This window comes from Nannobrachium achirus, assembly GCF_963921795.1.
Source record: "Nannobrachium achirus genome assembly, chromosome: 14".
Lineage (NCBI taxonomy): Eukaryota > Metazoa > Chordata > Actinopteri > Myctophiformes > Myctophidae > Nannobrachium > Nannobrachium achirus.
Genome location: NC_137821.1, coordinates 64,149,785 through 64,173,012, shown reverse-complemented (window position 1 = coordinate 64,173,012; position 23,228 = coordinate 64,149,785). Strand labels below are relative to the sequence as shown.

General features: G+C 44.6%; 1 protein-coding gene across 1 annotated transcript in view; it reads left to right on the top strand.

Moving 5' to 3' along the window:
- arhgef40 (Rho guanine nucleotide exchange factor (GEF) 40) overlaps positions 1-23,228 on the top strand; it is a gene marked incomplete at both ends in the record, with an annotated part of 135,414 nt that overhangs the window by 19,516 nt on the left and 92,670 nt on the right. The window contains 9 exon segments of the mRNA XM_080742275.1: positions 1,371-1,656; positions 4,152-4,623; positions 5,623-6,480; positions 11,286-11,533; positions 12,074-12,259; positions 13,321-13,435; positions 16,232-16,325; positions 17,859-17,945; positions 18,625-18,741. Of these exon segments, the coding sequence (XP_080598401.1) occupies positions 1,371-1,656; positions 4,152-4,623; positions 5,623-6,480; positions 11,286-11,533; positions 12,074-12,259; positions 13,321-13,435; positions 16,232-16,325; positions 17,859-17,945; positions 18,625-18,741 (2,463 nt within the window).

Genomic DNA, 23,228 nt, shown 5'->3' with positions numbered 1-23,228 from the left:
GCCCCTGCCATACCCAATTGACGCCCCTGGTCAACACTCAACAGTGAACAAACATGCTAACTAAATTGGGATGATTTGGGAAAACGAGAGGATGAATGGACTGTGTGTGTGTGTGTGTGTGTGTGTGTGTGTGTGTGTGTGTGTGTGTGTGTGTGTGTGTGTGTGTGTATGTGTGTGTGTGTGTGTGTGTGTGTGTGTGTGTGTCTGTGCGTGCGTGCGTGCGTGCGTGCGTGCGTGCGTGCGTGCGTGCGTGCGTGCATGTGGCCTAGCCTAAACTATGGTGACATCTGTGTCTCGCAAATTAGCTTTAACTAGTGGGGGTTGTTCAAGTATTATAGGCTTCTAAAAAGAAAACTTGTGTCAAGCCTTATTAAATAACTCCGGTGTCCCTATTTTTGGGCATTTCATTATTGGTGAGAAGTCCCCAAAATAGCCTAGGCCTATAAGGGTAATTCTGACGCCATTGTAAGCTGCGGTGAGACAGCAAAAAATAGCAACACTCCTTGCAACACTGTTGTACAGCGAAGCATAAATTAACTATCAAAACTTTTTGTTTGGCACTGTTTGTTAAGTTATGCTTTGAGTATTGCTTTTTTTGTGTGTGATGTTACACTTATGAGCGTTGGATGTTTCTTGGTCACTTCATGTATATCTTCTTTTTTGTGACAGCTTTTTCGACACTTAATGTTTATATTCTTCTTTTTATTGTGCCTTGCTCTTTTTGACTGTACACAACAGTACTTTTAACCTTTAAAGGACAACTTTAGTTTTTTACAACAAGGGTTGAGATTTTAGATTGTAATTAAAGAATATAACAGATGAGTGTTAAAATTATTTAATTTACTTCTTTCTATTGTTTTAGAGATTCTTATTTCAGTGGTTGGGGGCATGCGTACAAGTTGCTAAATATGTCAGTTTACACAGAATAAGCCCATTCCCAAGATACAACGCAACCTTTCATGGTTGGATGTGACTTAAGGGAGCTAGAAGTGTTACTGTAACTGCTGGCTTATTGTGTCTAAAAAGACATATTTAGCCACCTGTACGCATGCCCCCATGCGTACGAATGCCCCACATTTTAGCATGGTAAACACGATAAAACAATAGAACGAAGCAAATGAAAACATTTTAACACTCACTTTTTCTTTTCTCTAATTACAATCTAAAATATGAACCCTTGTTGTAAAAAAACAAAGTTGTCCTTTAACTGCTGGGCAACTGATAATAAAGGTATCTCTCTCTCCCTCTCTCTCTCTCTCTCTCTCTCTCTCTCTCTCTCTCTCTCTCTCTCTCTCTCTCTCTCTCTCTCTCCCCCCCCCCCCCCCCTCTCTCTCTCTCTCTCCCTCTCTCTCTCCCTCTCTCTCTCTCAGTCTCAGTACCTGGGCTGTCTGTTCCTGCACTCCGGCTGGCCCCTGTGCCTGGGAGAGAAGGTGGTGGTGCAGCTCTCCACCCTGGACTGGAGGCTCCTGCGCGCCACCGACTTCTACCTGCAGGTGGTGCCCTTCTCCACGCGCTGCCCGCGGCTGGCCCTGAAGTGCCTGGCCCCCGGCGGCCGCACCGTCCAGGAGATCCTGGTGCCCGAGTCACAGCACCCCCTGGTGTTCACCACCGAGTGGCTGCACAGCGTCAACAAGGAGCGCGGCCACAAGCGAGAGGGTGAGTTAAGGGGAACACACACCTGTCGCGGGCGGCAGCACAGCGTCATGTCACAGTATTAGCGACTTTAAGCAACGGCAGATGACAACAGTAACCGGAAATGATCAGCACTCGATAGATCAACATGCCGCCGTCACAGCCGTCCCTACAACGGCAGAGGCTACCTGCTGCGTGGTCGCGTCGCCATGGGAACCATAGAGTTCTGTAAGAACAGGGGTGGGACCTCGTCGCGGAAGGCTGTTGCTTAACGATTTTGATTGCTACGGGGATTACGTCATAGCAGCCGTAGTCCCACCTTGCGACGTGGTTGTATAAACGGTCTGCTTAAACTGGCTATTATCGCACGTGGAGTGCCGCGCGGTAAGATCAACTGGATGCGGCGCACTGACGCACAGCACATCCATTTTTTTCATTTAACTCTGAGAGTGTACAAATGGTCTTCACTTTCATTAATCCGAGCACCCCCCTCTTTCTCATAATTCACACTTTTATTCAGTCTTGTAGGCAAAACATACATTTAGTATGACAATAATGCCGTATTGTGATTGTGACATTTTTAAAATATTCAAAATAGAAGATCTCCCACTTGAGCCTTGTATTTTTGCCGTTTAGTTTTTCTTCTTCATAATTTTTATTCCACGATTTTGTAACCCATTTTTTTCACCCAGTGCCAACTGCCTATGTAATCCTGGTTTCTGCCCTCCCTCTGCTGCGCCAGGGGAGGCAACAGACTGACCTCATGCTTCCTTCTATGCATGAGGAGTCCAAGTTGCTTCTTTTCACCTGACAGGGGATTTCCCCGGTTTGGACGTAGTGCTTGGAAGGAACACGTTATTCCAACCAGTTCCTTTCCCCTCCATCAGGCGCCCCGGCTGGCCAGGGGGAGGCAGTATAGAGACCAGGATTACTGCTTTTTTTTGTGAGGGTATCAACCCTAGGAGACTAGGGCTGCCAACATTCCTCAGAAATGAAATTCGAATATTGGTCTTAGAAATTGGCCCGGATATCAAATATATATTCGAATATTAATATTAATATTTTTTTATTATTAAAAAGAATATCTATATATATATATATTAGCCCTGGGTTTCTTAAATCCTGTGTTGAGTCACACATGGAGAAAATGCACTTGTTAAAGTTTAAACAAAAGTTAAGAACCAACCAGTCTGCTTGAAAACAGCAGCCAATTTACAGTGCAGAGACATAATTGCCTTCCTTGGATGCATTAAGTGGCCATCAACTACTAATAATAACAATTTGAATATTAATTTTCATATTCGAATTTACATATATTTCCCATATTCGCTGAATATTCGAAATTCGAATATTAATTTGGCAGCCTTATAGGAGACACAGGGAGAACATGCAAAGCCTTTTTGTTTTTCAATGTTGAAATGTAAAATTATACTTAAAAAAATCTGACTTAAATGATTAACACCAGGACAAGACATGTCACAACAATACAATATCTAAAATCCCAGGTGATATCCAGTCTCATATGGATTGCCCGGTTCTAGTATGATGCAAAATGACTTCTACTCCTAGGGCTGTCACAATTATTACATAATCGTCTAATCGCAATTATTTGAGGTAATCGCAATTATTTTGTATAATCGTTGTAATCGTTAATCGATAGTTTCAAACACTTTCAAAAAGTAGTGGCAAATAGACGCGTTGTGAGCTTGTAGACCAGCTATTTCCACTATCAATGTTCTTTTTTATAAAATTGTCAAATATGTCAGTAATTTCTTTGCATATTTTAAGTTATGATTGATTGCCATGTGCAACTTCAAAGCCTAAAAGCCAAACAGAAATGTAATTGTCAACGACAAATACACAATTACATTGTTAATCGCAATTATTTGAGTGACAATTAATCGCCATGTAAAATGTCATAATTTTGATAGCCCTATCTATTCCTAATAAGGGGATTTTATAAGATATTTGACCAATCTGCAAAGTAAATCATTACCAAGAAGTTTCTTCACCAATGTGTTTCTAAAGGTGTGTAATAATATGTACTAAAAGGTTGAAATTCAACTCCCGGGGGAAACCTCTTAAAAAAACTGATTTGTGTTTGTGTTCCACTAACTTTCCTGTGATTTAGTGATGAGTCATCACTTTTCACTGTTTTGTGGGGGCCATTTGTAGCCCGCGGAATATTTTTCGTGCAAAACAAATGCTTGCAATGGATTCAGCATCCTGAAAAACCCCTAGTTTGACCCCTCACATGCTACTTAAAGCATATTTATTTTCTGTGTTTTTCCTGTATAGTAAAGTTAATGGGACACAAACTTTTATCAGTTTTTATTACGTTTTTCCCCGGGAGTTGAATTTCAACCTTTTAGTACATATTATTACACACCTTTAGAAACACATTGGTGAAGACATTTCTCGGTAACGATTTACTTCGTAGATTTTATTATGTTTCCCTTATTATCCTGACACTTTTTCGTTGTTTGTTTGTTTGTCGTCGTCTTCCCCAAACCAACCAGTGGGGGGCGGCCTGGACACCTGCCTGGTCAGCACGTGCGACGGCATCGCCCGCCTCCCCTGGAAGGAGGTGGTCTACCCCAAGTTCGTCCACGACCCCTCCGCCGAGGACCAGCTGATGTCGTCGTCGGCCGCCGACGACCGCGAGGGCCCCGGGGGCGGCGGCGGCGGGGGCCTTCCCGGCCGGCTGCCCAGCGAGGGGGGCTGCAGCAGCCTGGGGGTGGGCTGGGGCGGGTCATCCTCCGGGGAGATGGACTCCTGGTCCTGGGACGAGGAGGAGGACGAGGAGGAGGAGGAGCTCCTGATGGCGCCGGACGGCGTGGACTCCTCGGGGCCCGCGCTGCCGCGGAGGAGGCGCAGCGAGGACGGGCTGGGCCGCACGGGGAGGGGCGGGCCGTGCCGGACGGACGGGGACTACGTGGAGCTCCTGGAGCCCCGGGGGGGCCCCGACGGAGGGGCCGACCCCCGCCAGAGGTACGGATGGTTCTAGTCTCCTAGGCCCCGTCGCAGTTATTACATCATCACCGTCTGATCGCAATTATTTTGTCATAATCGTCATAATCGTTTCCATGTTTGAAAAATGTTCACATATTTTTATTTTTGTATTTTATATATATATTGGAAATAGCAGATCTACAAACTTGCGATGCGTTGTGACGCGTTGTCGGCTTGTAAATCGGCTTTTGCCATTATAAATGTTATTTTTTGAGCGGTGGTCCTATACTTGACTTTGTCCGTATGTTATTTTGTAGCATGAGCTGCAATACCGCTGGTGACCAAGTGGCGCTGTTGAGACACACACATACACACAGGCGACCCTGAAATTATCTGCTACACACACATGGCTACGCACACACACACACACACACACACACACACACACACACACACACACACACACACACACACACACACACACACTCGCATACATTCCTGTCACTCTCACTCACACACACACACACACACACACACACACACACACACACACACACACACACACACACACACACACACACACACAGGTTTGCAATTGCTACTTTGTGGGGACATTACACATATAACCCACACCTTGAATCAGTCTATATCAAACCCAGGTGCGTTATTTCTTTCCACAGTGTTCCACAGTGCACCAATTATCTGCACCTGTGTTGATTCTGCAGCCTGGCCGGGAACTACTTTCTTGTAGTACTTTCTTGCAGAGCAGACCTTATTGTGTATTAGAAATAAAACAGTTTTAATTGGTACATGTCTATGATTTTTCATGTTGCCATATTGTAACCGTTTTAGAAAAGCAATAAGCCATGCTAGGCTTGTGGTTACCTGTATTTTATAACGACTGAGAGGGTTGGCGACACTCGCCTGCACATCGTGTCTCCCTACGCCTCTCAGCCGGTGTAAAATACCAGGTAACCACTCGCCTCTTGTGGCTTATTGCTTCAATAATAAATCATGTAGCGTCCCTGTCCTTCTCAGGTACCTGGAGATGCACGGCATCTGCAAGACCAAGACCCTGCCGCTGTGCCGACGGAGCAAGGCCATCAAGCTGCGGCGGGGGAAGGCCTGGGGCTACGGGAGGCTGGACGGCGCGGCTGGGTGTCGCGCCGCCACCCTGGGCGGCAAGAGAGACGTCCCCAGGACTGACACGGCGCCGTCCCCCTCCGGGCCGCCGCCGCCGAGGGCCCCGGGCAGAGCGAGCGGCAGCAGGGCGTACTCCTCGTCTCTCCACGACTCCGACGAGGGACACAAAACGACAAGCCCGGACGGCCCGGGAGGAGGAGGAGGAGGAGAAGAGGGCCTTTACTTCGAAGGCCCCTTCAAGGAGAGGAGGCCCGGGGTGGGCCGGGAGAGGGACAGCGGCTGCGCCCCCACGCTGCCGTGCAGGGACCGCCACTCGGGAAGCAGCGACAGTCTGGCGGCGACGACGGCGGCGAGCGACGCGAGCGCCCGCAAAGCACGCGTAATGGAGGGCCAGTCGGACCACGGCGGCTCCCAGTCCGACTCGGTGTTCGAGGACGCCGACAAGCCGCTGAGCGGAGACAGCAGCGACGCCACTACGCCCACTCTAGAGCGGCCGGAACGCGGACCGAAAGACGGGGGGCCGTTTGTCGGAGTCCCGGGAAGCGGAGGAGGGGACTCCGGCGGCCCACCGGTCGGCGGGTCTACCCGGCGGGAATTTCAGTGCGGTAGCGACGGGGAGGCAGGCGACCCCACGGGACGTTCTGGACCTGGTCCTGGTTCTGACTCAAAAGACACCTCGACAAAGGAGAGGAGAGAAGGAAAGACGGAGGGAAAAGGAAAGGAGGTCAAGACAGCAGGATACAGAGCTCCGAGGTACTGGGAATCTCACCACACACACACACACACACACACACACACACACACACACACACACACACACACACACACACACACACACACACACACACACACACACATCGTCACTGTCGGAAAGAAACCTTGTATCTCCAAGTTTCAAATGTGTACGTTTGACGTACACACAGAAGTAAAGCCCTGCTTCATCATACAAGACTGTCGCACAAGACTATGGCCTAGGCCAGACGGAGCTGGATATTTCATATATCCTGTTTTTTCAGATATCCACATCGAAAAATATCTAGGTCCACACGACAAAGATATCTAGGTCTGAAATAATCGGAGTCCCCAGACCTCCACTACACGGATCCAGTGAATCTGATATTTCTCAATGTCTCCACTTATTTATCTGGTTTCAGAAATATCCAGCTTTGCGGCAAAATATCCAGCTTTGTGTGGCTGCAAGCCCCAACCGCACAAAAAATTGTCTAGCAAATGTCTAGCTTCAGAAATATCCAGCTCCGTGTAGCCGGCACCTGAGGAAAATAGCAGATCTACAAGCACACAATGCCTCGCTCCGCGAGGCGTTGTCTGCTTGTAGATCGGCTATTTTCACTTGTTTAAATCACTTTTAAAATGATAAATACAAAACGAACGGTTTTGGACATACAAGGTTTTCACCCGACGCCGACGACACACACGATCCATTCTGCAGTTTGGTATGGAATGTGGTGTAACACTGCTGTGCAAAATGGATCTGCGTTGCACATTACTCACATGTGCTCACTCAGAAGAAGATAGCGAAGCGCTGTAGCCTAACTAAGAAAGAAAAAAAAAGACAAATCCGAAACTAATGTGATTTCTTCCTTTCCGTCTACTGTAGGTCTAAGAAACAGGCATGATGCACAGCATATGGCCGGCCGTTATGTACTTGATTGAGTGCACTTCTTCCACTTGTTTACACACGCGGCTAACAATTATGTTTGCCTGTTTCTTCGGATGCGCGGCCAAAAGGCATACGTTGGACTGCGCCGAATTTCAGGCTATATATGTTTCCCAAAAGCGCACGTTATTGTGCCATAGATTTGACGAACCACAAAATGCTAACTTGCCCGGAGGAATTATACCACGGCAGTGGGGATGGGACGATATGAACATTTCATATCACGATTATTGTGACAAAAGAAATTGTGATTTATGATATTATCACGATAATCAAAAGCCATTATCCTGGGGCGAAACATTTGCCAAAAAATAGCAGATCTACGAGCTTGTAGATCGGCTATTTTTTAGCAAAGACATTTGATAGAGTGTGAAAAAAAGACTGTATCAAGTACGTATATTATAAGTACCTTTTACCAATTATAGAGGGTTTAAAAGGATACTGAATGTACAGCTCTGCAAATAAAGGGTGAATTGATCCCAGTGCATGACGGAGGACGATATCACGATGAATGAAATCTCTGTGATGCGATTATCGTGAGTGTTTTTTATCACGATAAACGAACATATGGCGTATCGTCCCATCCTTACACGGCACTAGCCTTGACTATAGCCAGTTAGTGTTTGGTTACCTTTGATCAAATCACTTTTTATAGCCGTGCAGTCATCTCAATGCAACATCTGCGCTGTGTTATACACTATATTGGAACACTAAATAAGCCATAGCGGACGGAAGCGGAGGTGACAGAAAGTTGGCTTGTTAGCATTTCTGGGAAATGGAGAGGAAAAATGTATACGCTACTAAATCAAAGCAGAAGGCTGTGGGCTTGTTAGGGCCAGTGGCGGAGAGTAACCAAGTATTTTACTCTAGTACTTACTACTTTACAATACTTGAGCATGTCCATTTTTCAATTCTGATAACCTTTTCTATTAGGCTTTCTCAAAGGCAAATATTGTACTTTTTTACTCGGCTACAATTATTGCGACCAAAGGTTGCAGTTTACCATGCGAAATGTCACAGCTTGTCCGTGTGTAGACGTGAAGCCGTGTGTGTACACATTTTTACAATCTATGGGTCGGTTCCCTAGACACATCACTGTGACAACACAGGTAATATCACAGGTGACATCAACTATGTAAAAGGCCATATATGGGTATTCCCCCGAATCCCTTTTATGCCCATATGAAGATCCTTGATGTCATCGATATATATCACTGGTCAGATGGCCAAGACATGACCGATATTTGTGTGGCTCGTTCAGATAGGGATCTCCATGTATGAGCATAAAATATATTGTATGTTGTGATGTCATGAGAACCACCAACAGAATCCATTTTATGCCCATATGGAGATCCCTGATGTCATCAATATTAATTCCATATAACAGGACTTCATATTGGAATGCCCATATATGGAGGAAGTCAGCCCATATATGTGCAGCTGGTTCAGACAGGGATCTCCATGTATGGGCATAAAAGGTGCAAAAGTTATTTTTGCACAAATTAAGCTTTTTCTTTTCGGAAATCACAGATCTACAAGCTCACGTTCACATCAGTAGTAGAGTTGTGAGCTTGTGGGTGGGCTGTTTTTGAACGATTTTGACCAAAGAATTTGCACATTCGGGCATCGGTATAGTCGAGAAAGTATCCGTGTCATTTTAGAGTTTAGCGTTGGCTATTAAAAAATATTTGTGAGTTTTGGACAAATCTTGAAAGTCTTAGCAGGCATGTGTAGAATCAGCCCAGCTAGGTCTTAATGGGTTAGAGCAGGGGTTCCCAAACTTTTTTGTCTCAGGGCACCCCATAAATGTTTTTTTTAATCCGATGCACCCCGACATTATAATGTTCACTCCCAGCACCTTATATTTATAGCGTATTGCCGTTGTCGGGTGGAAACCTTGTATGTCCAAAACCGTTCGTTTTGTATTTATCATCAATAAAATGTACTAAACTAGTGAAAACAGCAGATCTACAAGCACACAACGCCTCGCATGCGTTGTATGCTTGTGTGCTTGTATGCTTGTATCTTGTATGATGAAGCAGGGCTTTGCTTTACCAAAAGACATACAGATTTGAAACTTGGCGATACAAGGTTTCTGCCCGACAGTGACAATATTTTAGTGGTTATGTTGTGAGGAAAACGTTGAGATAATAGCCATTTTGGTTAGAACTGACTGGATTCGTGTCAATGTGTGTTTTCAGATATTTAACCACTTGAACCGTCAATACTTAATAAACTTGACCTTTCACTCCGTACTCCGCTCTTTTCCCCCTCTACACCAAAGCTCTATGCCAAAAATAGCCGATCTACAAGCTCACAACGCTTCGCAGCACGATGCGTTGTGAGCTTGTTGATCTGCTATTTTTGGCTAAATTTCGCGGAATATGGATATATGGATATGGATGTATTATATTAATATAAAATAAAAAAGGAGAAAAAAAAACTTTTGTCAACAAATAAAAAATGTACTGTTAGGGAGAGACTAGTGGAGAAGAGATTCAATAGAATTTGGTTGCACTCAGGTGTTGCTCTCTGGGAATAGCAGATCTACAAGCTCACAATGCGTTGCAGTGCAGCGAGTTTTGAGCTCGTACAGTACAGTAGATCTGCTTTTTTCAAAATGCAACCAATATATAAAATCAGCCATTTTGATGCTATCAAGCCTGCCAAAATACAAAGCAGGCCCTTTGTGTCTCCATAGGGAACCACTGCGGATGGTTTTCAGCTTGTAGATCATGAAATTATGGGATTAGGAATGTGAAAAAAAAAAAAAAGAAACATCCATGAATTCTGGCTTCATGGGTTGTAATGGTGTGAAAGTACGTTTTTTGGGGGCAAACTACTCATTTGAATGAAGCAAATGTTCTCTAACGCAATGGTTCCCAAAAGACCCAAAGAGATTAGACGTTTGCCCGGGACCCAAACTAGTGAAAATAGAAAATCTACAAGCGCGCATGCGTGGTTTCGCACCACGTTGCGTGAATCTTTATTTAATTTTATTCATGGAATTTCTTAGATTTGTTTGATTGTTTGTTGTAAACATTATTTAAAAACTAAAAAAAAAATCTTTTGAAATGTATATATTTTTTTAAATGTGATTTATGAAAATGAGATTTTTACTCGAGTTGTGACCCATATAAATTGGTCCGCGACCCACAAGTGGGTCCCCACCCACTATTTGGGACAGTGCTTCTCAACCTGTGGGTCGGGACCCCCAGAGGATCCCCAAATTATTTTCGGGGGTCCCCAGATGCTTAGCTAAATCTTAACATTTGTTTTCTCACTCAACAGTAAACAAACCAATAAACCAAGTGACAATTTAAGGACTTTTTAGTACCTCTAAAATGGCAAATTAAACATTGGCTAAATTGTCAAATATTAGAGGCAGAAATTGTGGAAAGTAGCCGATCTACATGCTCACAATAGAACTGTGTACACAAAATGTAATTCCTCAACTCTTAGTGCTTGTCAGGTTGGGAGTGTCCCCAGTTAAAATGTAAGCCATTTACCATGAGAGGGAGTGGGTTGTTGGCTGATTTACCACTGTTTCAGGGTTAAACAACCCTGAAACAGTGGTAAATCAGCCAACAACCCACAACCCTCGAATGGTAAATTGCTTTTCTACCACTTCTACTATATAAATGAAAGAAAACACAGTTAGGCGCATTAATCTTGGAAATCTTACAACTGCAACACAACAGTGGGCGGGGTCCATGAGCCAACTCAAGGTTGTTGACTGATTTACCACTGTTTTAAGCCAATCAGAATCCAGTATCTGAACATGTGACCACAAAAAATAGAAATGACTATTTTGGGGTTTGCGGCCTGAAAAGGTTGAGAACCACTGCTCTAACGGTCTCCACACCTGGTTGTGTTGCAGGAGGAGGAGGAAGGGGAGGGGGGCCAAGGGGAGGGCCAGGTCCGGTGGCCGTGGCAACCAGAGAGCATCCAAACCCCAGCAGGCCAAAGCTGCTCCGCCCGGCGCCTCACCTCGCTCCTCGGCCGCTACGCTGCCAATCACAGAGGGCGGCCAATCACAATGCACACAGCAGCACACGGCGGGCGGGTCCAACGGCCAAGAGAACGCCGCGTCCTGCAAGGGAGCCTCGGAGGACAGTCAGCCTTCAGGTTTGATTCATACAGAGTTCATAATAACACCCTGCCCGGCCCGTACATATGACGTCATCAACTTGCGACGGGAGCAGTTCCTATTGAGTGAAATACAAACTATTTAAGACTCTGGATCCCAACCCGATTCTTCTTTCAATAATATGTTGTTATGAGCTTTTGTCTTGTGTGTTGTGTTTTAAAATATCCATATATAGGGATTGCAACCGCTAGAGATTAACTTATTATTATTATTATATTGTTTCCTTTTGTGCTTTTATTTAAATGTTTTATATGTATATATCCATAGGATTTTTATTATCAACTTATTAGTTTGATTAACCACTGAAGCCCTATTTTATACTTTGTCGTACAATGGCACAATTACCAAGAATAGCAGATTTACAAGCTCACAATGAGTAGCATCACGACACATTTTGAGCTTGTAGACCTTAATTATTTATTTTGTTATCGATTACAATAATGAGTTTGATGAACTGTTGCAACCCTAAAGGTCCTTGTGTGTTGTATTCTCAGGTCGTTGTCTTTCTGCCTCTCCAGTATCCACAGACACCCAACCAGAATGTTTACCTGACTCACCTAGCCAATCCCTATCCAACGCCACCGCCGGTGAGGCGGAGTCGGAGGCGTGTCCCGACCAATCAAACGGCCTTTCGTCCAAAGAGCCTCCTCTGCTCCGGGAAGTTGAGACGGGGCTCCTCCAATCAGGGAAGCTCAAGTTGACAGGTCGGTTTCCTGTCTTTGTGTCGTTAAAAGCATACAATTAAATTGAATTATAAGGAGCTTTATTGGCATGAGAAAACATACAAGTGTCAAAATACAATGAAAACAGTTGAAAAAGGGGAACATTATATGCAATTGGACAGAGTACAAACAGAGCAAACAGAGCTATGTTACATTTTGTCGTTATATTATACATGTTATATAAACAATCTATTTATTGCTGCGACCGTCAAAACCTTACTATCAAAACCTCCACCAGCCGTCAGTCAGTCTGTCACGTCACGTCACACTTTTGCCCTACTCATATCTCTGCCACCGTTGCCCCTAGCCATTCCAAACTTTGCACACACACTCCTTGCCTGCCAAACCACAACCTCCAGGACCCCCGGAGCTCCAAGGACCCCCTGGTGACGTGCCAAAATGTGCAAAAATTACGAAATGACCACCCCAACGGGGCTGCTCACGGGGAATTCCTGGGGACCACCGACTCCTGGTGCTCCAAAACGGATGCAAAAATGGTTGCGCCCCCTAGTGGAGGACCCCCGCCACTGCAGGCCGCTAAAAAGGTTGTAACTCGGCCACCCAGCCTTCGGGAGAGCCGGGGCCGGCACCCAGGGGGTCCCCGGGGTATGTAAACACGGGGCATAGTTACAGTTGCTATGCCTTTGAGTAGCTTTTCTGAACGCTTCTGTACTTTCTCGCTGGGTGTAGGCAGAAGTGTCAGATGTTATTTTCTCCCAAACAAAACACATCTTTGTCAAGAATCATTTCCCCATTACTCCTGTCTTTATTCAACTCTCATCTAGGTTTCATTTTCATTATACTGTAACACAGTCTGTGCCATATGTAAAGTGGGACCTCTTATATTGCCGTTTTGCCACCACAATGATACAAAGGGTTAAAACAAATTGTGCACGCTGGCGCACAAATTAACACAAATTAACAAATTAACTGGTGTCTTGCACGCGTGCGAAGCACCAGTCATGTTGCCATACCTTAGCTTTTTCTGAATTGACGCCACTGGTGTCTGTCTATCTGTCTATGTGTCTGTCTGTCTGTCCCAGGTACGGTGGACAGGCTGGGACGGGCGCTGGTGGTCACAGACGCTCATCTTCCTGAGGAGGGCTACTGTGAGGAGGAGCTGGCCAGGGTGCTGCTCTGCTACCACACCATCACCCGGTGAGCACCAGAGAGGGATGTTCCTGAACGAATCGAGGTCTTTTGAGCGGCTCTTTGAAATGAACGATGGGATCCGGTTCGCAGTAGGGAGCCGTTCCTTTCTAAATGAACAGTTGTGGGAAAAGTACAAACGTTCTTTGTTTATTGCGACCGTAGGTCGCATTTACTACCAAAACCTCCCCGGGCTGTCAGTGAGTGAGTGAGTCACACTTTTGCCCTGCTCATTTCTCCACAACCGTTGCCTCCATCCATGCCAAATTTTGCACACACACTCCTTGACTGCCAAACTACAACCTCCAAGGACCCCCGGAGTCCCAGGGACCCCCAGGTCCCTGGGGGACCCCCAGATGTAAAAAATGACCAAATGTGCTCACACGTCACACTTTTCCCCTGCTTATATCTCCGCACCCGTTGACCCGATCCATGCCAGATTTTACACACACACTCCTTGCCTGCCAAACTACAACCTCCAAGGACCCCCGGAGCCCCAGGGACCCCCAGGGACCCCCAGGTCCCTGGGGGACCCCCAGATGTAAAAAATGACCAAATGTGCAAAAATGACCAAATGACCACCCCAACGGGGCTGCTCACGGGGAATTCCCGGGGACCACCGACTCCTGGTGCTCCAGAACGGATGCAAAAGTGGTGGCGCCCCCAGTGGAGGACCCCCTGCCACTGCAGCGCACATAAAATGCCGTACCTCGGGCTAGGAGCGTCCGGGAGAGCCGGGGCCGGTACCTATTCGTCCACCAAGGCAACGCGGAGACCCCACCCCTCATTTCTCACATGGCCCTATTCTAGCGCCACCTTCAGGCCGATTTTTAAAACACATTTTTGGACACTGCTCCTACAGTTTTTGCCCTAAAATCACAAATATCACTACACAGCATGTCTACACTCATGTCATCAACATGGATCAGGAAGATTTGGGCAAAACAAATTTTTGCCCTATTTGTGGAGATAAGCCACCTACGGTCGCTTATCTCCCGATTAGGGAGTCTTACTGGTGTAAAAGTATCAATACTGCAGTGTGGAAATGCTCTGCCACAAGTGGAAGTTCGGAATTAGAATGTACTTAAGTAAAAGTACGAGTGTATTCGTATCAAAATGTACTTAAAGTACCAATAGTAGAAAGTATTCATTATTTAGAATGCAGAAAAGTATATATGGCCAAAATGTATATAGGGTTGAATATACATTTATAATCAAAATCTACAAAGTAACTAAGTAAGTAAAATGAGCCAGTCTTTTGAACAGCTCTTTGAAAGGAACAGATCCCAGAGATCCGGCTCACTTCAAAGAACCATAAATCCCATCTCTAGTGAGCACCACCTATAATACCAGTGTTCATTATGTCCACTACCTCTTTTCACAGATGAAAACAAAATAAAAAACTAAACCATGGTGATTACAACTAAGACTAAATATATTATTGTCAATTTCGTCAACAAATAAAAACTAGACAAAAATGTCAGGGATGAGTGGAGAAGAGATCCAGTAGAACTGAAAGACAAGTCATTTTATGTTTGGTTGCACTTGGGTGTTGCGCTCTGAAACTCTACAAGCTCACAACGCGTCACACTGTGATGCGTTGTGAGCTTGTAGAACTGCTATTTTCAGGGTGCAAACCAAGTCGAAAATCAGCCATTACGACACCATCAAGGCCTGCCAAAATATATATATTTTCTGTCAACAAAATCAACTGTAGATTCAGTCGACTAAAACTAGACTAAAACTAAAACTTTTCAGGTGAATAAAATTAACTCTGATCTGTACTCTGGCCACAGCATGCCATTCATAGCAGGGGGAGGGGATTGTAATCACTCCTGTACCGTGTGTGTAGGCTATACACTACAGCATGTGTCTGTCTCTGTCTGTTTGTGAGGAAACAAAATCACTTGAGAATGGACAGCCGATTTTCATGAAACTTTATGGGAATGATAAGTAGATGTTATAGCATGCCTATATTACACACTCAATCGACAGTGGATGCTAGCCCCCCCAAAAACGTTTCATGATCAATTGGCTACCACACTTTTAGGTCCAAAAAGGTCAAAAGTCAAGGTCACAAATAAGATGAAGGACAATTGTGTAAATCTCATATTTATTCCATTTTTGTTTCATTGAATCAATTGAATGAGCAATTAAATGGCCTTCGAAAGTAAATAAAATATCATCCGTAAATCAGTTAAATAAAGGAGAAAAAGTCAATAAAAGCAAATCATGAAACAAAGAGCCTATATAGTCTCCCCTCTCTCCGTGTTCTGTTCTCATCTCGGTCCGTTAAGCAATTTGTGTCAAACCTGTTTCGTTTGAACCGCTTTCTAAAATGCTTTATGAATCTAACATGATTTGACATGTCTTTAGAAGGCAGTGTTCTGCCAGATAACAGACTAATATGTTTTTTCCTCCTACCATGACACACCCAGCTAGATTAAAAACTGCAATCCATAACTGTCTATTTTTTTCCCCAAAAAATTGATATGGATATGGCAGCCTGGAACGGTTGTTCAAGTGCAGCTAAACTTGGCATGTTAGTAAACGTGCCACAATTAACAATAATGCATTGCACCTGTGCAGCTGACCTACGGAACCTCGGAATTTACCATTCTGTCAAGACATTCATGGATTTATATTTAAAAGTAACTTTTATTCCCCCCCCCACTCCTGTATGATGATATCTCATTTTGTAATTAAAATTCCTCCGTGGAATTGTTTGGCCCAGTTTTCTCTGGTCCTCGGGTCTAATCCCCCTGCATCTGTGTCTGTCTGCTTCTCCCCCCCGCCCCCGCCCAGGCCTCCAGCCAAAGAGAGAGGCCTGACCGTCCTAATAGACAGCAGACAGGCTCCGCCCAGCGCGCTCTGCCTCGCCGCTCTTAAGCGCTTCCAGGTGAGACGCCGGGAGAAAAGCTGCCGTGAAAGGAAAAAAAAGAAGCTATAATGTGATAAATGTTTGTTGTTTTTGTTTACTCCTCGCAGGTGGGAATACTGTACGCCAGGGATACTCAAACTTCTGAGCCATGTGGGCCAGTAGCCAGTTGCTAAAATGACATTACTTGATAACTTCTCTCATAATGTGCATTATGTTATGGCTTGGAATTCAATTTATATTCTGTCAATGACACAATTTGTAATCAACGTAATTTGCAACATTTTCTCTCTTTTGAATAATTCTGTGCAATTAGCATACCCCGCACAAACACTAAACCAAACTAATGTACATGTGTGCTATTTGTCTGGGTTGTTGTATATCTATCTGCCTGCTATCAAGTGGGATAACATTTTAGATAGCTGAGCACATCTCTCTTTCAATTGCTTCACAATGTTATTCATGACTTGGCCCACATTCAACACAAATGGCTTTTTACAGAAAATAAACTTGTGAAACTAGATAGTTATGGCTAAGGAAAATAAAATAAAATCAAACAATCTACTTAAAATAGATTACCCAGACTGTTTAGCTACCAAATGGCTAATGATGCAGTGGTGGGCCAGTCAAAATTGTGCCGTGGGCCGGAAGTGGCCCACGGGCCGGAGTTTGAGTATCACTGCTGTACGCTATGTTTGTGTGCTTTTACACCCCTGAGGCCTTGATTGTGGTGTCAATGTGCGTGCGCGCGCGTGTGTGTGTGTGCTGACACGTGCACACATAGACATCAAAGGGGGCTTGAGCCCCTGCCCTTTTATCCGTCTGTAAAAAGTGCCCTCTCCAGACCATGAATGCAGTTTTTTTACTATGGTGAAAGAAATGCAATTGCCCCTCTTTCCATGCCATACCTGAAGGCAGCATTCATAAGAATCGCCATGTCCAAACTCTCCTGAACTGGAATGCAGCATCTTATGTTGAAAGAATTGCCCTCTCTGTGTAGAAATCCATGCCGTTACGCCACATCTCCAGTATTGACTTGATTATGCTTAGTTCAGTGTGGTATCACTCGCCGAAAATAGCCGACCTCCAAGCTCACAACACGTCACGCTGCGACGCGTTGTGAGCTTGGAGGTCGGCTATTTTCGATATTCTCACCAAAAAGCCCTTTTAGAAATTTCAGTCCCTGCCTCTCTAACATTCTCTGCGCGCCTGTGTGTGTGTGTGTGTGTGTGTGTGTGTGCGTGTGCGCGCGCGTGTGCGTGTGTGTGTGTGTGTGTGTGTGTGTGGGTGTGTGCGCGCGCGTGTGCGTGTGTGTGTGTGTGTGTGTGTGTGTGTGTGTGTGTGTGTGTGTGTGTGTGTGTGTGTGTGTGTGTGGGTGGGTGTGTACGCGCGCGTGTGCGTGTGTGTGTGTGTGTGTGTGTGTGTGTGTGTGTGTGTGTGTGTGTGTGTGTGTGCGTGCGCGCGTGCGCGTGCGCGTGTGTGCGTGCGCGCGCGCGTGCGCGTGTGTGTGTGTGTGTGTGTGTGTGTGTGTGTGTGGGTGGGTGTGCGCTCCAGTGCTTGGTTGACGGAGGTCTTGGGTCTGCTCTGATCCTGGTGGAGGAACAGCAGGAAGCTCCCACTCACAACCTGGAAGCAGTAGAGGTGAGACCTCACACACTTCACACACTGATCTGTACTCCTGTTGTCTTGGGCCTCCCACAGACATTGGAAGCACAATCTTTATGCTTGCCCTTGGGGGCCCATAACTTAAAGGCAAGCTAGAGGCAAGCTTGCTTCTTCAAAACATGTGACCTCCATAGGGAATGAATTGGACACAGTCTATCTACAACCTCACAACCTATCAGGAATGAAATTAAAAAATATCAAAAGTAGCAGATCTACAAGCTTGTGGATCTGCTACTTTTGATGCTATTGTGTGATGCTGATCAAGTAGTCATAATCTGAGGTTGAATGTCTTTGTTTCTCACTTTCTTTCTTTTCACTGCCCTCATTTCTCTTGTGTCCCCTTGTGTCCCCTTGTGTCCTCTCGTGTCCCCTTGTGTCCTCATGTGTCCTATTGTGTCCTATTGTGTGCCCTTGTGTCCCCTTGTGTCCTGTGTCTCCTTGTGTCCTCTTGTGTCCTATTGTGTCCTCTTGTGTCCCCTTGTGTCCTCTTGTGTCCCCTTGTGTCCTCTTGTGTCCCCTTGTGTCCTATTGTGTCCCCTCGTGTCCTGTTGTGTCCTCTTCTGTCCCCTCGTGTCCTATTGTGTCCCCTTGTGTCCTCTTGTGTCCCCTTGTGTCCCCTTGTGCCCTTTTGGTGTCCCCTTGGTGTCCTCTCCAGGTACACGTGGTGCGGGGGACAGGGGTCCTGCAGCAGTATGTGGACAAACAGCAGCTGCCCACGGAGATGGACGGAGAGTTCAGCCACTCTCACTCAGACTGGCTGGCCTTCCGACTGGTGAGAGAAACAATGTCTGATGTATACTTTATACCACTGTCTGGTTCTCAACCTTTTCAGAGCCCCAAAATAATCATATGTTAATTGGAGACGCCCACCTTGACAATCAGAAGAGTTAGGCATTACATTTTGTATAACACGGTACGTGAAAATAGCATGTGAGCATGTAGATCTGCTATTTTCACAATTTCTGACTCTAATATTTGACAATTTGACCAATGTTTAATTTGTCATTTCAGAGGTATTAACACATCCTTAAATTGTCACTTTGGAAATGTGCAGATACCCTCTATACACTTAAACCTTATGTTAGTGTGTTTACTGTTGAGTGAGAAAACAATGTTGCACATTAAGTTAATCATCTGGGGACCCCCCAAAATAATTTGGGGACCCCCTGGGGGTCCCGACCCACAGGTTGAGAACCACTGGTTTATACCAGGGGCCTTCTACAGGGGGTCGTCAGAGTTACTACAGGGGGTGGTGCACCAAATCTTCTGAGAGGAACATTAGCCGAAAATAGCTAATCTAGCTTGTAGATCTGCCATTTTCTGCAAGTAGGTTTGGTGTAGAGGGAAAAAGAGCACACCATGTATAGATTGGAAGGTCAAGTTTATCAAATATTGAGGGTTAAATGTCTGAAATACACATTAACATGAATGCAATGAATTATAGTGTTGACGACGAAGCTAATTATGAAATCTATGAAAAGGTTGAATATGCAAAACAAAGGTATATGTTTTTACTACATTATGTAGTGGTGGTCCCTGGTCCTGCTTCATCTCTCTCTCTCATCTAAGATGTCCTTGGCCTGAAAAAAATGTCGAAGACCCCTGCTTTATACATGTTTACAGAATGTTCTCCTCTATCTTGTGCCAAATCGTTGCCTATCATGAGTCATGACATGCCCAGAATATGGATGTGAGGGGTCCATGTGGTTAATGTGACAGCTGTACAACATGCCAATTAACACTAAACAAAAAATGGCAAAAAAGATAATATAATAATCATAACATTGTCAGATCAAAACAACCCAAAAGCAACATGGTTACCAGTAGAGATGGGACGATACGCGATATTATCGTTTAACGCGATATATCATCGTGGAGTTTTAATTTATTGTGATATCGTCCTCCGTCATGCACTGGGATCAATTCACCTTTTATTTGCCGAGCTGCATATCCGGTACCACTTAAACCCTCTATAATTGGTAATTCGGTACTTATAATATAAGTACTTGATATACAGTCTTTTTTTCACACTCTATCAAATGTCTTTGCCCAAAAAATAGTCAATCTATAAGCTCACAACGCGTCACAATGCGTCGCAACACGACACGTTGTGATCTTGTAGATCTTGTCATAAACCGCGATTTCTTTTGTCACAATAATCGTGACATGAAAACGTCACATCGTTCCATCCCTAGTTACCAGTGCACGTTCAGCAGATTAAAGGCAGCAGCGATGAAGGAGTTTCTGCTTCTATTAGACTTCAGATCCAGTACCATCTGGGGTCACTGTCCAGATGGAAGGAGCTGGGGGGAAAATGACTGTTGGAAGGCCAAGAGTCGTGTGGCCATAGCATTCCAGAAGGGTTTGGGGCCTTTCCCAGCGGCGTGTATGCAATGGATGTCTTTTGTCCTGCGTTTGTTGTGCAGTTAATGATCTGGCAGAGGGGTCGCCTTGTGATCCCGAGCAGTCTGTTCTGGTTACCTGTTTGCTTTGTGTTGACCGACCTCACAAAATGACCTGTCAGATCAGGGTCATCGGTGTCCAGTTTAGCCCACATGAAAATAGAAGCAGCCTGCCTGAGAGAGAACAGATGCTGTTGGCTCCTTGTACAAACCACATCTTTCTTCTTTTTTTCCCACCTCAAATGAGAGCGTATGGTCAACCACCATGCCCCGGTATTTATAACTATTCACTAGTTCAACGTTTTTGCTCTTCAATCACTGTAGGTTTTATGACTAGAGTTTCCCTTTTAAAAATCGATGGCTGTGTCGTTTAGTTCAAGACACGTGCGGGTACATCTGCGTCAGAAGCACTGTAATGCCAACAGCATTATAGGGGTGTAACGATACATTTTAATAGTGATTCGATACATATCACGATACATGGTTGACGATACGATACAGTACATGGACGATATTGGTTCATTCATGGTGATACGACACGATTCGATTCAATGATTTAGAATCGATATGTAAGCCATTTACCATGAGAGGGAGTGGGTTGTTGGCTGATTTACCACTGTTTCAGGGTTGTGGCACGAGGCGACCCTCGAATGGTAAATTGCTTTTCTACCACTTCTACCATAACTGAAAGAAAACAAAGTTGTAACTTGCAAGGTTATTTAGTTACAATACTGCAACACAACAGTGGGCGGGGTCCATGAGCCAACTCAAGGTTGTTGACTGATTTACCACTGTTTTAAGCCAATCAGAATCCAGTATCTGAACATGTGACCACAAAAATTGATAGAAAGTAACTATTTAGCAAAGATATTAAATCTATTTGAAAAGTGTGGATTAGGTTTTTAAGGGAAACATGTATTACTATGGATATAAATAAGTAAACACAGTGATTATCTGGCAAATACATGCACATAGTAGGCCTATTTGAACACATATGGACAAACCTGCACCTTGACATGAACCCAGAGATTACATACATTTATCGATAGACCAGTGTGGCTATATGGATAGGAAAAGTAATTAAACCCCTCTTTTTAATTTGTTCTTCTTAAAAATGCTAAATATAATGCACAAGTAGGTAGTATCAATACAATCGATTAGTTCCACTACCGATTCGACACGATACAAAATCAAACGATACAATTAGATTTGAGCTGTTTTCATTTCGATATACTTTGATTTTTTTTAATTAAACAACAATATTTCGATGTAGTTACTATATCGATACGCCCCTACGCGGCAAGGTATCAAACGCGTCAGTGTCCCGTCAAAGCTACGGTAGCTCTGGTACCAGTTTTTTTGAGCCCCCCCCCCCCCCCCCCCCCCCCCATATTATTATTATTTTTATTATTAATATTTGTTTAAATATTCTTTAGAAGGCAATGGTAGCAAATCAGGAGGGAATATGGGAAATGGGAGTGATGTTGATGACATGACTTTAGAGATACTGTGTACCGCTTTGTGTGATTTTAGGGCAGAATCTGTTGGAGCAGTGTCCAAAAATGTATTTTGCAAGAATCTGCCTCATGGTGGCACTAGCAGAGGGCCATGTGAGAAGGAGGTTGGAGGTTGTGGTTTGGCAGCCAAGGAGTGTGTGTGCGCAGTTTGGCATGGATAGGGGCAACGGTGGCGGAGATATGAGTAGGGCAAAAGTGTGACGTGACGTGTGACAGACAGACTGACAGCCGGTGGAGGTTTTGATAGTAACTGCGATTTGACGGTCACAATAAGTTGCTGTATTCATGTTCAGGAGAGTTTGGACAAGGCAATTCTCTTGTATGCTGCCTTCCAGTATGGCATGAAAAGAGGGCATTTGTATTTCTTTCACCATAGTAAAAACTACATTCATGGTCTGGAGAGGGCACTTTTTACCAAAAAAGGGCAGGGGCTCAAGCCCCCTTTGATGTCTATGTGTGCACGTGTCTGTTAGGACCGGTGACATCCGTTTGGTGACCCAGTAACGAGCACAGTTGTGCCTGACATCTTTACAATTTGAGATGCATTTGTCAATACTAATAATAATAATAATCCAGACAACTGTGTGAAAATCGTGTTAGTCTCTAAATTAAGTTCTTCTCAAGAATTCATGCAGTGTAATAATACAAATATAAGAGCAGAATTAGTGGGAGTATAATCGTTCTGCTGAACGATGTGGTTGAATGGTGTGAGAAATAAAGTCTTGCATGTGTCAGTTGTCCAGGCACGTGCACACATAGACATCAAAGGGGGCTTGAGCCCCTGCCCTTGTATCCGTCTGTAACAAGTGCCCTCTCCAGACCACGCATGCAGTTTTTACGTTGGTGAAAGAATTGCAAATGCCCTCTTTCCATGCCATACCTGAAGGCAGCATTCAAGTGTCCAAACTCTCTTGAACTTGAATGCAGCTTCTCATATTGAAAGAATTATTGAAAATAGCCGACCTCCAAGCTCACAACGCGTCGCGCTGTGACACGCTGTGAGCTTGGAGGTCTGCTATTTTCAATAATTTCACCAAAAGGCCCTTTTAGAAATTTCAGCCCCTGCCTCTCTAACATTCTCTGCACGTCCCTGCAGTTGTCTATTTATAAAAGTGAATAAGTGTGAGAGTATTATCTTTGACTCAGTCCAGAACAATAGAATAGAATTAGAAAGCTAAATAGAGGCAACGTCTCTCTTTTACTCCACTTTAGTTGTTTGGTTTTCATGTTGTCTCCAGTTTACAACTCTTCTTGTGTTCTCTCTTTTATTGGTTTGTTTGTTGAGGTGAGGTGTTTCTCTTTTCATGAGCCTGCAGGGCTTTTTTATTCCCTTAAAATTA